The sequence below is a fragment of the Bison bison genome, unplaced genomic scaffold (assembly GCF_000754665.1).
Source record: "Bison bison bison isolate TAMUID 2011002044 unplaced genomic scaffold, Bison_UMD1.0 scf7180017864472, whole genome shotgun sequence".
Lineage (NCBI taxonomy): Eukaryota > Metazoa > Chordata > Mammalia > Artiodactyla > Bovidae > Bison > Bison bison.
Genome location: NW_011495033.1, coordinates 1,370,168 through 1,385,604, shown reverse-complemented (window position 1 = coordinate 1,385,604; position 15,437 = coordinate 1,370,168). Strand labels below are relative to the sequence as shown.

General features: G+C 48.4%; 2 protein-coding genes and 1 long non-coding RNA gene across 8 annotated transcripts in view; 1 reads left to right on the top strand and 2 right to left on the bottom strand.

Annotated features, from left to right (window-relative positions):
- Positions 1 to 2,584, bottom strand: part of INPP5K (inositol polyphosphate-5-phosphatase K) — a 19,377-nt gene extending 16,793 nt beyond the window's left edge. Inside the window, exons 1-3 of one of the 3 annotated variants that reach the window (XM_010861345.1) lie at positions 2,198 to 2,584; positions 370 to 477; positions 11 to 46 (exon numbers count right to left, since the gene is read on the bottom strand). In XM_010861345.1, the coding sequence (XP_010859647.1) occupies positions 11 to 46; positions 370 to 477; positions 2,198 to 2,244 (191 nt within the window). In that variant the 5' untranslated portion in view covers positions 2,245 to 2,584. The remainder of the gene's footprint in view (positions 1 to 10; positions 47 to 369; positions 478 to 2,197) is intronic. The other 2 variants (XM_010861344.1, XM_010861346.1) reach the window with 2 other exon arrangements.
- Positions 2,585 to 2,609: 25 nt separating this feature from the next.
- Positions 2,610 to 4,669, top strand: LOC105003903. The gene is made up of 2 exons (XR_827161.1): positions 2,610 to 2,781; positions 2,894 to 4,669. It is a non-coding gene; the product is annotated as an uncharacterized LOC105003903 (long non-coding RNA).
- Positions 3,486 to 15,437, bottom strand: part of PITPNA (phosphatidylinositol transfer protein, alpha) — a 35,867-nt gene continuing 23,915 nt past the window's right edge. For 3 of the 4 annotated variants that reach the window (XR_827162.1, XR_827163.1, XM_010861342.1), the window contains 2 exons: positions 7,057 to 7,124; positions 3,486 to 6,076 (listed from right to left, as the gene is read on the bottom strand). Coding sequence is in view for 2 of the 4 variants with exons in the window: in XM_010861342.1 (XP_010859644.1) it covers positions 7,080 to 7,124 (45 nt within the window). In the remaining 2 variants the exon portion in view is untranslated. The remainder of the gene's footprint in view (positions 6,077 to 7,056; positions 7,125 to 15,437) is intronic. The other variant, XM_010861343.1, reaches the window with a different exon arrangement.

Genomic DNA, 15,437 nt, shown 5'->3' with positions numbered 1-15,437 from the left:
AGTGTCGGAAAGGAGGCTCATGATCCCACAGTTCAGTTCCTGCAAACTGCCCATCCCAGATCAGAGGCCTGCCCCCTGGCCTGTAGGGCCCTGCCTCTGCTCCAACACCCAGCACTGTCCTCAGCCGACTGTCCAGCGCTGGGTTCTGCCTCCCCTGTGGCTACTGCTCGCCAGCCCCTTGCCACTGCTGACCCAGGACAACAGATGTGGCCTGGCTCTGATGCAGGCTGAAAGTTCTTGGCTTTCACACTCCAGGGCGAGGGCGAACAGGTTATAGTGGTTCCCTGTGGGGACAACTTGGGACTGGTCAGGCTTACCTGATCCTGATCTCAGATATAGGCATGCGTGACAGGTCCTGTGGACACCTACCCAATGACATATATGTCCAGGTCCAGGTTCAGGTTGTTCAGCTGAAGCAGATCACTGAGGTCTGGAGGGGGTGCTGCAGAGGCCACGTTCCACGTCACAACATGTATGCTGAGAAGGGAAGCCATGGAGGAAGGAGGATGAGACCTCGTCCAGGTAATAGACCAGGGGCTGCTCCTGCTAAGGGCTGGACCATAATCTGTTGTAGTCAGAATGGGGAAATGTGTGTTTTTCTGCATCCACTGGAGGGAACTGGGGCACTGAACTACAAGCCCTTCATCTTCAAGCCCTCTGTCCCTTGAAGCAGGAAATGCCCACCCTGGATCGGCTCCTCCGTGCAGGTATACAGCTGCCCACGGGTGGGGGGACCTGTGCTGCTGACACCAGGAGAGCTGCCAACAAGCGGGGCCGAAGGTTTTGGAGTCAGGCAAGGGAAGGGGTGTGAATGGGGTGGACAGTGAGGACTTTATTAATTCCAATAGTCCTTCATCTGTGGCTCAGTCAGAAACTTCCCACCCCCCACTCTTCAATCCATGGGGTCCCAGGACCACCAGAAAGATCCTAGAGGTTCAGTTTTCACCTTGTGAGAGGCCTGAGTACAGCAAGACAGGGGAATTTCAGAGAGGCTAACAAGATTCTAAATAACAGGTTTCCCAACATCTTTCTCAAGAGTCTACCCGATTTGGGGAAAAACCATCAGTTGGATAACATCCAACGCAGCTTCATATAAACCCCAGGGAAATAACAGATCTAATCAGCAGCTCTCAATAACACTGGCTTCCTCAGAGGCTCAGGGGAAAGAGAGACTTGAAAATCTCTTCATTTGAACAGTTATAGCAGTGCTCCTGGGAAGCCCCCAGACTGCCGTGTACACAGCAGGCAGGGGCTAAAACCCCACAGAGACCAAGAAGAGCCAGCAAGCCCCAGGTAAGTCCTAGGCACACCATTAGGAGGAGGATGTGTAACAGCAGAAGATTTAAAATGGGGGCGAGAAGAAAAGGGCAGGATTTCTCCCAAACGTCTTTTCTCCACCAGATCCCCATTCTTAGACGTTCAAATTCTAAAAAGCACAACCTGAAGAAATTCTTGGCCAGTTTAAAGCAACTTCCTGCCGTTCCCTTTGAATATCAACAAAACAATAGGAAAACCACCTTCCCAGGCACTCAGCCAGAGGTTCTGCGCTTCGTTTGTTTACGATCTCCCCCTGCTGTCCAACGGAGGATTAAAGGGTAGCTCTTTTACTCCAAGGCTCCTTGTTTTCCTAAGGACCTCCAGAGCAGGGATTTCTTGTTCCCACTGTTAGGTCCCACGATTAGCAGCAAATCCTTGCATCGTGACTGGCACTAAGTTGGTGATTAGCGTTGTTAATGAGCAAGCATGAGACCAAGCTTTTATCACTTCACTAAAGGATCTTATCTAAATCTGATTGTGGACTTCAGGAGGTCATAACGGGATCAGGCAGATCCCATGATGTATGTGCTGATCTAAAGAACAAGGTTTCTACTCTAGATCTAAGGAGAGAATGCTTTGTTATAGCTTTAACTTCAAACAGTCTAACACTGCTGCCTCCTCTAGAATCTAACTGGGACACCTGCTAGGGGCGCCGAAGTGGGAAACAGCTTGGAGGCCTGAGTTTGGAGGAGGCGCAGGGTTTGAGCCCAACATAGTCCTCTTAGATACTGGCCTGGGAGAATGTGAGAGGCCTCTGAACTAGAAGCAACCTATTGGTCTGGCCCCTTCTCTCCCAGTCCGGTTCTGGCCCAGACCCGCAGCAATGATTGGGTCGGAGGTAGCGATCCCGCCCCGGGCAGCCGGCAGCCGCCTTCCTCACCTGAGCGTTCTGCATCTCGGCTCGGTCCGTGGGCTCATGGCCTCCATCGTCCCCACCCAGTGGCCCGGCCGGCTTGAACCTCGCAGGTCCTGGCCTGATCGGCTCTCTCTGGGAAGCAGGTGCCGGTCCGCTCACACTCCCGATTGTTTTTCTTCCGGATTCCGACCCTCCACTAGGCTTCCGTAAGAGGCGGGGCCGGGGCGCACGGAGGACTCTGGGTGGCGGGTCCGCAGGAAGAGGCAGGACTCTCCAAGGAGCGGGAAACGGGAAAAGGCGGAGGGAAAGGGGCCTAGGGGACCGGGGACGTAAGAGAGGCGTGTCCCCGTATCAGCAGAACCCGACGCAACACTGCCCGGCACGCGGGGCACGGCGGCCTAGACTCCGCCCCCGAAGCTCCCAGGCTGCCCCGCGCGAGGCTGGCCAGGAGGGGCTGTCCTCCGGCGGAAGTCGACGCCACGCCCTCCCCAGCGCGTCCTTTTTCACTATCGGCGAGTGGGGTGTCTGGGTCCTAGGGCACCTATTTCTACAGGTTCCCAACGCCCGGAGGGGCAGAGAGCGATCCGGATGGGACGCAGCCAGCCACTGTACGGCCTGTAATCCACTCTTACCCCCCAGCTACAGGTAACCTCCCTCCTCTAGGCCACTGAGGGCCTCCAGTTCTCCACTTCCAACGTTCAGGTGTTTTCCTCTTTCCAGACTCGTGCACACTGCTACACCTTGGACACTTAGGGGCTTCTGGACTCGGAAAATAAGCCGTTGGTGAACGAAAAATAAGTCACTACCTCTATCTATGCCCAAACATGAAGATTATTTACTGTGCCAAAGATGATGATTTCCTTCAAATCACTGATTCGTTGTTAGTCTTTTGGGGGTGCGAGGCAGGACCGTGCATGGGATTCCTTTGAAGATCTGATGAGAACCATGACTCTCCCAAGAAAAATGCACGACAATTTTACAAACATACTTCGTAAGGTTCAGACCCAGAAGCCAGGGTAAGAACTCCCTTAAATGTTTTGCTTGGTAGGAAGGATAAAGGGAGATGTGGAGAGTAGGAGAGACAAAAGCAAGAAGCAAATACTACCAGTAGAAAATGGCCCAAATACTTTCAGGTATGTGATGTTTGTATAAGTAAAATGATGAGCGATTGTCTTAGTTTACAGAAATCCATGTGCCACAATTTCTAGAGGTATCTTGGATCTTTCTAATCCTTCCCTGGTAAAATGGGGGATGTCAGCAAGAGTTTGAGGATATCTAAGTTGTAAAATGGACATGAGAACATCACCAATAAGCTGGACTCCAGACAGCTCTGTCTAGGATTTTATTAGACTGCTTTTTTTTTCCCCCAATATACCTGTATTGGAAGATTGAGACAAAAAGGCACAAACTCACATTAAATAAACAAGGTAATCTAATCAGGTCTACAAAGTGTATTTTGTAAAAGAAGTAGCACTAGGAACCAACCAAAATAAGTCAGGGAGTCCCAGCAGGGACTGTAAGAGAATTGGGGAAGATATACACGTGCCCACAATACTGACCCTGTCCCCTACGCCTCTCCGTGAGAAGCCCAGAGCCCAGCACCCCTCATCCCCCCCAGAGGCACCGCTGCTTCCAACTGGGACTGCGGCCCTGGAAATCCGATGGAAGCAGCTGGTCTGAAGGGGCATGGCACATCCTCAAAGACTACCCTTGGAGCTAAGCCTTGCATCCTAAGCCCCTCTGAGTGCTAGTCAGTTTGGGCAGGGTAAGTAAGAAGGGAAGGGAGGTACTTAAAAGGTATCATTGCCCAGCAGCGACACTCTCCACGGGGACAGAATAGACCAGGCTCATCCCTCCTTACGCTGATGTGGACTGGAGCCCCAGATCCAGCTGACCTCTGAATCAGCTCACATGGATGCTGAACTGGGGCAACAGGTGGAGGCAGGTGGAGCTAGAGAAAAGGCCCACAAAGAGCAAGCCCCGCTGCTCCCCAAGTTGGAGTGATATGTATGAATCTCAGAGAAGAACTGAAGGAAGAAGACCAACATCTGCTGACCCTCAAACCACGTAAACAATCGTCTGCTTCCATTATCACTGCTTGTTTCTCCCAGGCTAACGCACATCTGGACTTCACTTAGTTGATGAATGAAAGAAGGGAAAGCTTTAAGCACAAATATAATTACAGCTATTACAGAACTTGTAGGAAAACATGTACATTTTTCTCCAGTAGGAATGCCACTTCAACTTGCCCTGTCAAATGCGACCAGCAGTTGGGCTGCTAATAACCAAATGAATTGCCCCAGATCCATTACTATAGACCCCACAAGGTGCGGAGACTAAAAGGAAGGTGTGTTGGGGTATCTTGTGGTCCCAGAGGGGACTCAGTGAAGGCAGGAGCTAACCACGCTGAACCTGTCCCCCCTGCCTTGCCCCAGGGGGGCCACAGGGAAGCAGCCATCAGGAAGTCCCAGACGTGACACTCCCTTATTGCACTTAGAAATCAGTAAGGCAAAACAAACTGACAAAAACCTAAGGACAGATCATCCCATTCTGCTTCTTGCTCCCCTAACAGAGATTTGGTCTCTCGTTAGCTTGAGTCACTGCACACTTGGCCAACAAACTTCACGAGGCTCGGGAGATGTCAAGTGACACCACGGCTATCTCAGATTCTCCCACTGGGAAGGCGTACTCCAGCGCTGCCAAGTCACAGGCGACTAGGAAGCCCTCAGCAGCCTCTGCTCCCCCGCAGGCCTGGGCTTTCACACCAGCCAACTTTGGTAGAATTCGCCACTGCGATCACTCCTGGCTCTTGATTGTCCAGGGCAGAACTCTGCATGGGGGCAGGACAAGCTGAGATCTTGATCCTTTCCGGCCACTGGAGAGGAGGGGGGAACGTGTTCTGGGAAAAAGCTTTTTGCATGCTTGTTTTGTGCAGCATGAAAAGATCAAGACCCCTTGTGTCCTGACCAGCCTCAGACAGAGGACAGGAATCTAAGAAAGCACAGAGAGGAGGGGGTTATTGCTGAGTGGCAGCACCAGCCCAAAAGGGAAGAAGAGTGTGGACACAGAGCTCCTGGGGATGGTGGGAGCTGGGGGGTGGGCACACTATTAGGTATATATGGGGCAGACTCAATTCTAAGGGCCACGTGGGACAGTCCCCTCCAGGAGAGTTGACCCGGGCATATTACAGGCTCTGCAGAGATTCAGACAGAGTAGGCAACAGGAGGGCCAAGGAGCCATAGGTATTTCTAAGACGAGTGACCAGCGATGCGATGACTGGAGCAGGGGTTATCTGTTGTTTAATTTTCAAAACAGACTGGCTGGGCCTTGGGTACTTCCATGGTGCCTAGAGCACTCTTAACAGTGGGTTCCTAGGAGCAGAGATCAGAATTACGAAGCCACACTGATGTTCTGGGCAACTGGGGGGGAAACAAATCTATTTCTGCCTCATCCCCTCTCCCCCTGTGAGCACTCAAAATTGCGAAGACCTGCCCAGGAAGCCAAACACTTCAGTTTATCCCAAGGTTGAAAACAAAGTAAATCGTTTAAATCACCACATCACAAAAGGTAGCTATTTTCAAAGACTAAAAATGTCACTTGGAAATAAAGGGGGGTGGGCAGGGCACACAGAAATGGGTCAAGAACACAATGGTTGAAGAGGGAGGCGCTGTAAATACAGCCGCCTACAACGCCACACATCTCAGAGGGGCAGGTTCCCGCTCACACGGGCTGCATAATACCAGACGGTCTATTTGTTCACAACAGTAAAGGGCATCTAGAATTAGCTACGGTAAGGGGTCAGAGTTGCCTGAAGAATGGGCACAGAAGGCTGCGTCCGGAGATGGCCTGTCACTCGGGAGCGTGGAGCTGCTGGGCCTTCCTGTTGACCACTGGCTTGCAAAACTGGAAGAGAAAGAAAACAGAAACACTAAATCATGGACGGGGGAATTTCAAAAGGAGGAAGTATGCCAGGCAGAGCGGGGCGGGGTGAGGGGCGGCGGTGGGGGGTGAAGAGGGAGGGGACTGAGGTCCCAGCGGGGACAAGAAGCTGGCGTCGCCACCACCCGTCCTGTCCTACCCTCTCATCTCCCGGAAGGTCTCCTCAAGCGTGCGGGGCAGGAAACAAGCAGAGGTTCGTGGCACAGCGGCTGAGTCCTGGGCCCCCCAGTGCTAGGCAGCCAGGTTTTATTGGATAACATTATTTTTTCTCAGAGCCAGATGGGGAGCAGGGCCAGGCCTTTCGTTCCGTGCCTAAGCCCCTCTGAGCTGCTGGAGTAAGAGCAAGTCTAGAGGCTCTGGGAGCTGACAGAAGGAAGGATCTTGGGAAGGGATGACCATGTGCAACAAGGGACATCCCAACCTGGTCCTACGGCCTGGGCAGAAATACTCTCCCAGTACCTGAAAGGTGCTGTCTCCGATGGGGACAGTCTGGGATCAGAGGGTACAGAGAGGAAGGAAATGAAGCACCAGACCCAGCGAGGACCACTAGGAAAAGCTGTCTGGGCAGCGAATATTCCAAGGGCTGGGCAGGGAACGGCTCTGGTCCAGGGGGTAAAGGAGCAACCAGAAGACCAGCTTCCACTTGAAATGGCTCCCCTCACGGGAGGAAGAGTAATTAGGTGCAGATAAGCTCTGAATCTCATCCGCTGCCCCCTTCCAGCCCCACGTCCCACCCCCTGCCCGTCTCTAGTGGGTTTGTATCCAATCACATGGATCCCTGAAATGTCTTGAAAGCCATCATCTCCTTCAGTGGAAGCCCGAGAGCTCTCTGGCACCACAACCATCATTACAACTAGAGGGCAGGATGAGGAAAGAGGCGAGGACCCAGACTGATGACTGATTTTGGCGTCTGTGATGCACTCAGTGAGAAACTTGGTACATACGGTGCAGGAGGGGGGGAGTGGCTTTAGTCATCCGCCGTCATGCCTTTCACTGGGTCCTTTTGTCTCATCTGCAACAGAAAAGAGGAGAAATGCAAGGTGTTTGCTGCTGCTGGAACTCCACCACAGGCACAAATTCCTCCTCCTCAAGCCTGCCAGCGGATAGGGTAGAGCATGTATTTTGCGCACAAAGCAAATCGGAAGAATTGAATTCTGCGTACACAGGGCCAATGCCACACAATTTATAGCTCTGTCACTGGTCCCACCGGCCATGATTTCTAGTTCTCTCCCCTGTGTCTCAGTGTTGGGGTTTAGTTCTTAAGCTCCTCTCTTTCTTTCATTAATTCAACAAATATTTATGAAGCATCTTTTTTTTGGCAAGGCACGGTTCCCAGCCTGAAGATTCAGCCATGAACCAAAACAGACCAAGTTTCTCCTCAAGGAGCTTACATTCTGGGACAAAGTAAGGGGAAGACAGAGAAACTAGTCCACGTCAGATGGGGCTGCAGGTTGCTGGGATAGAGAATGGCTCAGGGGAGGTGCTGTTTTATGAGCTGCCTGGGGAAGGCCTCTCTGATAAGTGACGTCTAAGCAGAGACCTGAAGGAAATGAGGCAGGAAATGTTTCCTGTGGGTACTCAGGGGCGGCGGTGGGGGGGTGGGGGTGAGGGCGCAGCAGGAAACATTTCAGGCAGAGGGAACAGCAATTCCCTTTCCTGGGCTCTGCTTAGAGGCTTCGCCTGGGACTTGCCTGTTTCCAGGGCGGGTGTGTGTTTATGTGTGTGTGTGTGTGTGTGTGTGTGTGTGCACGCAGGTTCCATCCCTGGTTGGGGAGGACCCCACATGCTGTGTGACATGGCCAAAAAAAAAAAAGAGGTTTTGGCCAGTCTGCCCAGTCAGCCAAGTGGGCACAGGGATGGAGAGTGCAGGTGGCAGAGCTCAGCTTGGCAGAAGTGCGAGGCTGCTGGAGAACAGAACAGGGTCTTCTCTGGGAGCACTGAGTGGTCCCTGTCCCCTGCACCTTTCAACAGCAGTGGACACAACTTCTTGTTGGGAACACCGTGCAAGTGATTGCTCTCAAATCCTTTCCAACTTGAAAACAGTTTCTAATTGCAGGATGTCTATAACATGTCTATTATAACTTCCCATTAGACATGTCTTCACTGTCCATGAATTTTCTGTGTCAGGTATCAGTCTTTACTCATTCAACAACTTTTGAGCCCCTCAGAGCATAGGCGCTGGAATCAGACTGCCTGGATCACATTCTGGCTTCATCACTAAATTGTGACCTTGAACAAGTTACTTCACTGCTCTCTAAGCCTCAATTTCTGTAATAATAAAAACAGAGATAATAATAGACACTACATATGTCATGGGGTTGTAATGAAGATTAAGCTATTCAGGGAGAGTACTTAGCACAGAGGAGTGCTTGGAACGCTGTACATGTTATCAGTCCTGTTATGTCTTTGTTCTAAATAGCACAGCAAACACGCCATGTGTGCACATAACACTCAAGAAGCTGCCCGTTTAAGCTACAGCCTCCTCAGTTGTGCTTTATTCACTAGACTTCAGCCACATTATTCAGAGACTCTATCTCATCAGTAGTAGCTTTCTACTGGGAAACACCTTTGAATATACTTCCTGCCACATTTCAAACCCATGACCATTGTTTACCGCCCCCCTAACTATTATAAATCACTGAGCCCACGTGGAACCTGAACATGAGAAAAACATCCTCCCGGTCCTCCCCAGAGTTTCCCATAGTCACTCCCTACTGATAACGATGACTGTGATTATATCTAAGCTCGCAGCTTGGTCTTTCAGGTTAGAGTTTTCTCAAAATCCTTTTCTTTCCTTGGCTGTGCTGAGCCGCTTGTGGGATCTTAGTTCCTTGACCAGGGACTGAACCCAAAGCCACAGCAGTGACAGTTCTTAGCTCCCTCTTGGAATGCCTCTTCCCTGTAGATTTTGCTCAAAACTCACTTTCCTGAATGGTAGCTTTAAATTTATATTGCTCCTATAACTTCGGTTATCCATAGTAATTAATAAAGTACTTTATAAGAGCTTAACAAACTCAAGATTTTTCTTGAGTCAAATTTTTTAAAAGACGGAAAGTTACCCTTGTGGTGTGAGGTCGGAATTGGAAGTATTTGTGTGAACGTAATAGATCAGAGAGAGATAGAAATAGCTACAGATGTTAAAATCCCTCCACGCCATCCTACGAGGAGGTCTGGGCTCAGCAGCACCCCAAGAGTGATGACCACACCCAGGTAAATAAAGGTAACTTCACCCGGACTGGACAAGAAGGACAGGCAGAATACAAGGAAAAGAACACCGAGCCTGTGACCTTTTGGTCTGAAATACAGACGCTGGATCTAATCACGCAGAAGCACTGGACTAACCTCAACTGAAACACCGTCTACAAAATGACTAGCCTATCACCTCCACGAATGTCAAGGTCATGGAACTCCCAGAAAACAGAGGCTGCGCCAGACTGAGACTAGGAGGGTGCGCTGGTGGACGCTGTCTTACCCTTTCCTTCGTATTCTTGTCATTTTCATTAAGTTTGAAACTCTTTCAGAAAACAACAACAAAAAAAGAAAGTCCTTCAAAATAATTACAAAACCCCCTACCCCACCCCCCAAACCAAAAATGGGAACTTCCCTGGTGGTGCAGTGACTAGGACTCCATGCAGGGGACCTGGGTTCGATCCTTGGTCAGGGAGCTAGATCCCACATGCCACAACTAAAGATCTGGAGTGCCCACAACTTAAGACCCAGCGCAGCCAGCCAAATAAATAAATGTGAAAGAAGACAGAAATGCACTCATTACATGGCTGCTCACTAATGACCATTCATGTACATTTTCAATAATCAAAGAGGCTAAGATTTAGTATTATGGGAGCAAAGCTTTTGGGTCTCAAGCAGATACCTATAGACCCTGAGAGCTCACTGCCTGGCTTGCATTTACTAACGCAAAGACAGGTCCTGTTCTCCTATTGCTTGAAATAAGATGCAACTTCCTATCAGGAAACACAATAGCTTCCTTTACTCTCAAAGACAAGGTCCCCCCACAGAGGGTGCACCAAAATAAAAATGCATTATTTCATTCTTACAATGAAATGTTCTAAGAATGCTTATTTCCTGTTTTCAGGGGCCTAAAATGAGAGATTTTATCTAACGTTTATAGTGTTCCTCGGATCAAGCCACCACCGGCTATCTATGCACATACAGTCAAGGAACACAAAAACAGAAGCTCCGGTCCTGAATGATTTCTTTTTAGCAGGGCTTTGCTCTAGGCAATGAGGCCAGGGGCTGGAAGAAAGGGACTTTCATTCCTCTACTTATTTTTATTTATTTATTTGGTCGTCTTCTTCTTTTTTAAAAAATATTTTTCTGCATCTTTTGAAAACTGCTTTTCCTATAAGTATGAAATACACCTTAAAAGTATCAGTGTCAATTTCCTGGGTGTGATATCATACTATCATTTTGCAAGACGTAGTCACTGGGAGAAGCAGATCTCCTCTCTGTATTATTTCTTACCCCTGCATGTGAATCTCACAATCATCTCAAAATAAAAAATTCAGTAAAAAAAATTAAGCTAGAAGGAAATCTAAAAAAGAGGGGATATATGTACATACAGCTGATTCACTCTGCTGTACAGCAGAAACTAACACAACACTGTGAAGCAATTATACTCCAACAAAAATTAAGTAAAAAATTAAGCCAGTAAAAAAAAAAATCATTTATGACACTGAATAGTAACCACAAACCTGTTCTGAAAGCACATAAATACAAGGCAAATGCGGAACTGAACTTCTTTAGAAGCCTACTCTATAAACAGGTTCAGCCTTTTGGGGGAGAAATCTGGCAATAAGTAACAAGAATGTTAAATCCTCTAATTCTACTTGTAGGAATTTATTCTAAGTAAATAATCCTAATTACCCAAACAATGGAGTGCATAGAAATTTCTCATCATGGCATTATTTATAAACAATGAAAACCTGCAAACAACATGAAGGAAAATCCAACACGGGCCAGAGAGTACAGAGCAAGATGCAGCTACGTGAGAAACGTGTATGTGGAGGGACTTTTCTCCTGGTTTGAATGCTGTTACAGTGTTTAGAGAAGAGTGAGAGGACCACCCAGGCTCGTGAAGCACCATCAGAACCAAGTGTGCAAGAATTCTTAAAACGTTTACAGTGGTTGTTTTTAAATAGAGTACAAGTGATTTTTTTCTATTTTTTTACTTTCCTAAAAACTGTTTAATGCTTATACATTACCTTAATATCAAAAAATTTAAATATTTATAAAGAAAATAAAGCTGCTCCCCTATTTCAAGATGCTGGTCAATATTCCAGGTGGTCTGCTCTGGGGTCAATCGCTGCTGGGCAGGGCGGAGGGAATTAAGACTTCAAGGACAGCATCAGCCTCAGAAGACAGGGATCCCTCGGCCTCAGAAGAACTCACTCTGCCCTCTGCAGGCACTACGGGAATCTCAGATACAATCTTCCACAGCCCAGCACAAGAACCAGGCACTGAGTGTTTTAATCTGAAGACCCTTGTCTATCACAATCCCAAACAGGGAACTCTGGGATGTAGTATCGTGCCAGGCACTTCACTGCACAGGGATGTTTAGGTAATTGATAGGTAATAGGTCCAGTGTTTAAGACTTAAAATCTAGAAGTAATGGTGAATCATCAGTCAAAAAGCCAGAGGATGGAGCAAGGGCCCTCTTCATCCATACTAAAGTGATGAGAAAGAGACAGGCACATTCAGACTCAAGCAAATGGAAAAGGAGATTGTCTACAGAGACGCTCAGAGACAAGCCCGCCAAGTGAGCCCACAGAGCAAAGAGTGCCACAAAGCCTCTGAGCTCCATCCCAAAGTACAAAGTCCAGAAGGGATGCGCTGGAGGGATCAGAGGAGCCAAAGAGTTAGAGAGGCAGACCCACGGGGGAAGACGAGGACGAAAATGCTGCAGGGTCTTCAATCATGTGTTCGTTGCTGTTTTTCAGCAAATGTTCTAGAGAGTCCTGTAAACAGGGAAACAAGCTGTTTTGTTGGGTTTTTTTTACAATTTTTAAAATGAGTCCTCTTCTCCCTATCTCATTATCTCGAGTTAATGACCAAGGTCCAGGAGGTACCTGCTCTCTGAACTGGAAGGTATCCTTAACTTCTCTGCAAAGAATACCCATGGCACAGGTAGCCAAGAGGATGTCGTGACAGTGCGTGTCAGACGTCAGCTCCCCACACGTGACAGGCACATGGGAAGACCTCATAAACGTCAGCTTCTATTAATAATAAAGTACGTTACTGTGTGGGAATTCCCTGGCAGTCCAGTGGTCAGGACTTGGTACTCTCATGCCGTGGCCCTGGGTTCAATCCCTGGACAGGGAACTAAGATCCCGTAAGCCACAGAAAAGCAACTTATTGCAAATCAACTATATACTTCAATTAAAAAATATGGATAGATAGATATGTTTATGACTGCCATGTTCATAAGACAGGGAATTCCCCATTACAGGAGGTGCTCAAGCACAAGCTAAGGGGAAAGGGCAGAGAAGACTCGAGCACTGGCCACATAATTAGACTAAATGACCTTTAAGGTACTTTCTTCCACTTTTGAGATTATGCGTTTCTTAAGAACAGGACAGGAGAGGAGGGAGGGGAGAGAGGGAGAGCCACTGCTCCCCCACAGGCACACATTTCCTGACATTTTTGTTTTTAGGGCAAAGGCCTAATCTCTTGATCCCTTGTTTCTCAAATCCTTGAGCCTCATCCAAGAATGGCGGGTTCACCTCCCAGAGGACAAGAGTTATGGCAGGGGTGACTGTGGCCTTATAGTGACCTCTTGTAACTCACAAAACAACCCACTCACACCAGACTGCTATGCCTTGGTTTAAAGAATAACAGTCATAATTTCTATCACAAACTTGCAGTTAATCATGGCAGGCTGGATCCAGTGCAAGTATTTACTGCTATTTCTCCTCCAAAGCTTAGCATGATGACAGTAAAGGAATTAAAAAAAAAGAAAGAAAAAAAGATGGAAAGATGGAAAACTACAAAGACAACAAGAACAGAGGAGGAGACAACAGCAGGTAAGAGATGGAAATAGCATTCTGGAAGACGAAAGGAGGACGGAGGAGCAGTGACTAATCTGCAGAGCAGCAGGAGCTGCGGGTGAGGAGGGCAGCCGGGAGGGAGCGGACCCACTACTGCCGCAGGTTCTCCAGAAGCTTGGCAACCGGCAGCACCAGGTGCCTCTATGTGGAGGGAGTGCGGCTGGGGTGAGAAACGGGTGACTTCTTTGCAAGTGGAAATAAAGAAGAGTTTGGCTCTGGCGTGTCCTGTGTTTACTCCCCTGGTTCTCAGTCTGCCCCCAGGACCTTTCCCTAGATCAGCTCCCAAGATGCTGGCCTTGACCAGCCCCATGAAAAAAAGGCTGGGGTGTCCTCTTGAAGCAAAATGAGCAGCCCAAGAAAAACAGACTCAGGAGCCTGAAGTGGGAAGTCCCAGTGAAACCATCTGACTACCTACCCTTCAGAAAGCCGAGCCACTGATTCAGAACTTGGGTGAACTCCGAGAGATGGTGAGGGACAGGGAGGCCTGGCGTGCTGCAGTCCTCGGGGTCGCAAAGAGTTGGACACAACCAAGCAACTGAACAATAACAACAATTGATTCAGAGAGCTTCATCCACTTTTTGGAGCTTCACTCTTCACTGTGAATGGACAGCCCAGGACCCCCAGTCATTGGAGGGAAGCCCCTAAGAGGAAACACAAAGTCCAACGGGAAGAGGAGCTCAGGGGAAACAATGTTCAGGGGGAAAAGAGACCTCAAAACCAAACGCAAGAACCAAACCCCATGCTTCAGAAAAGGAAACTGATGCCAAGAACAGAACAAGAAGTGCTTAAGAATGTCTTAAATTCAATAGAGGAGACAAAAGTTAACATCAGAAAACCTCTCCTAGAAAGCACACAAAAAAGGAGACAAGAAAATTAGAAGGTCGATTCATGATGTCCAACTTCTAACAACAACAACAGAAAATTCTAGAAAGAGAACAAAGGGGACAGAAGGGAGAAAATCATGAAACAGGGGACACAGAAACATTTTCCAGAACTGAAGAGATCTTCAGATTAAAGTGTCTATCGAGTGGGAGCAAAATGAATGAGAATGAACCAGCCTCAACTACTGATATTGTGGCAACCAGCCCAACCACGCACCCGCGTGAGACTCAAAGACACAACTTAATGATACAGACACAAAACTAAGCTAACAAAGAGGGGCGCGTTTACTAACTTCCTAAGAAAACCAGAATTATCCACGGAAGAAATGAAAACCAGAGGCGGGGACAGGGTTCAGATATGTATGTATGTGTATGGCTGAGTCCCTGCACTGTTCACCTGAGTTATCACAGTATGCATTAACTGGCTGCACCCCAATACTAGAGAAGGAAATGGCAACCCGCTCCAGTATTTTTGCCTGGAAAATTCCATAGACAGGAGAGGCTGGCGGGATACAGTCCATGCAGTTGCAGAGTTGGACATGACTGAGCTAATGTATGTATACTCCAACACAAAAAATTCAAAAAAAAAAAAAGGATTGCAAGGGGCCACTTCTGGGGCCGCAACCTTGGGGATAGGGCAGAAGAAGCTAGTGTCTTCCTCCTAAGTGTGGGATACTACCTGAGTTCAAACCTATGAAAATACTTGTGGGGTGACAGTACTGACTGCAGCGACTGTTGCACGAACGTCTGTTTATCTGCAAACTCCGCAAGATGTACACATTAAATAGGTGCAGCTCTCTGTATGTCAGACCTCAGTGAAGTGGCTTTTTCTTTAAATGGAAAAAAAAACCTCTGAAAATAAAACTTTGATAGAAGTATTTTTAGAAAGAGGAAAACTAAGAAAGGAGAGCCACACGCGAGCCAGAAGTACAGTCAGCACAAAGGCTCCAGGCTGCTGCGAACGGGGCCAGAACACGCCCCCAGTGGTTTTGCTTGCTTTCCCACCACCAACTATTTAAAAAAGTCCAGTTCCAAGGAAGGATTTCTGCATCTGCAGTTATCTTGGACAACACAGATCATCCAAACTTTTGGCACAATTATCCACAGAATGGAGAAACAAAGACGAGGCCTAGGGACTGAAGAAGAACTCTGAGGACGAGTGCCCGCGAGCTGTGGACCTGAGGGAGGCAGCTCAGCAGATCCCCTGGACAGCCTGCCCAGAATTCGACCCCAAGAGTCTTATACTCTTTAGATCCCAAGACTTTTTAAATGTTGGCTGTTGGCCAACGTTTCCATGACCCTGGGGTATGCTGGCCTGCTTGGCAGCAACAGGCAACTGGTGCTGCAGACTAAAACCTCAGAGGCTCTGTCCCTGTTCCT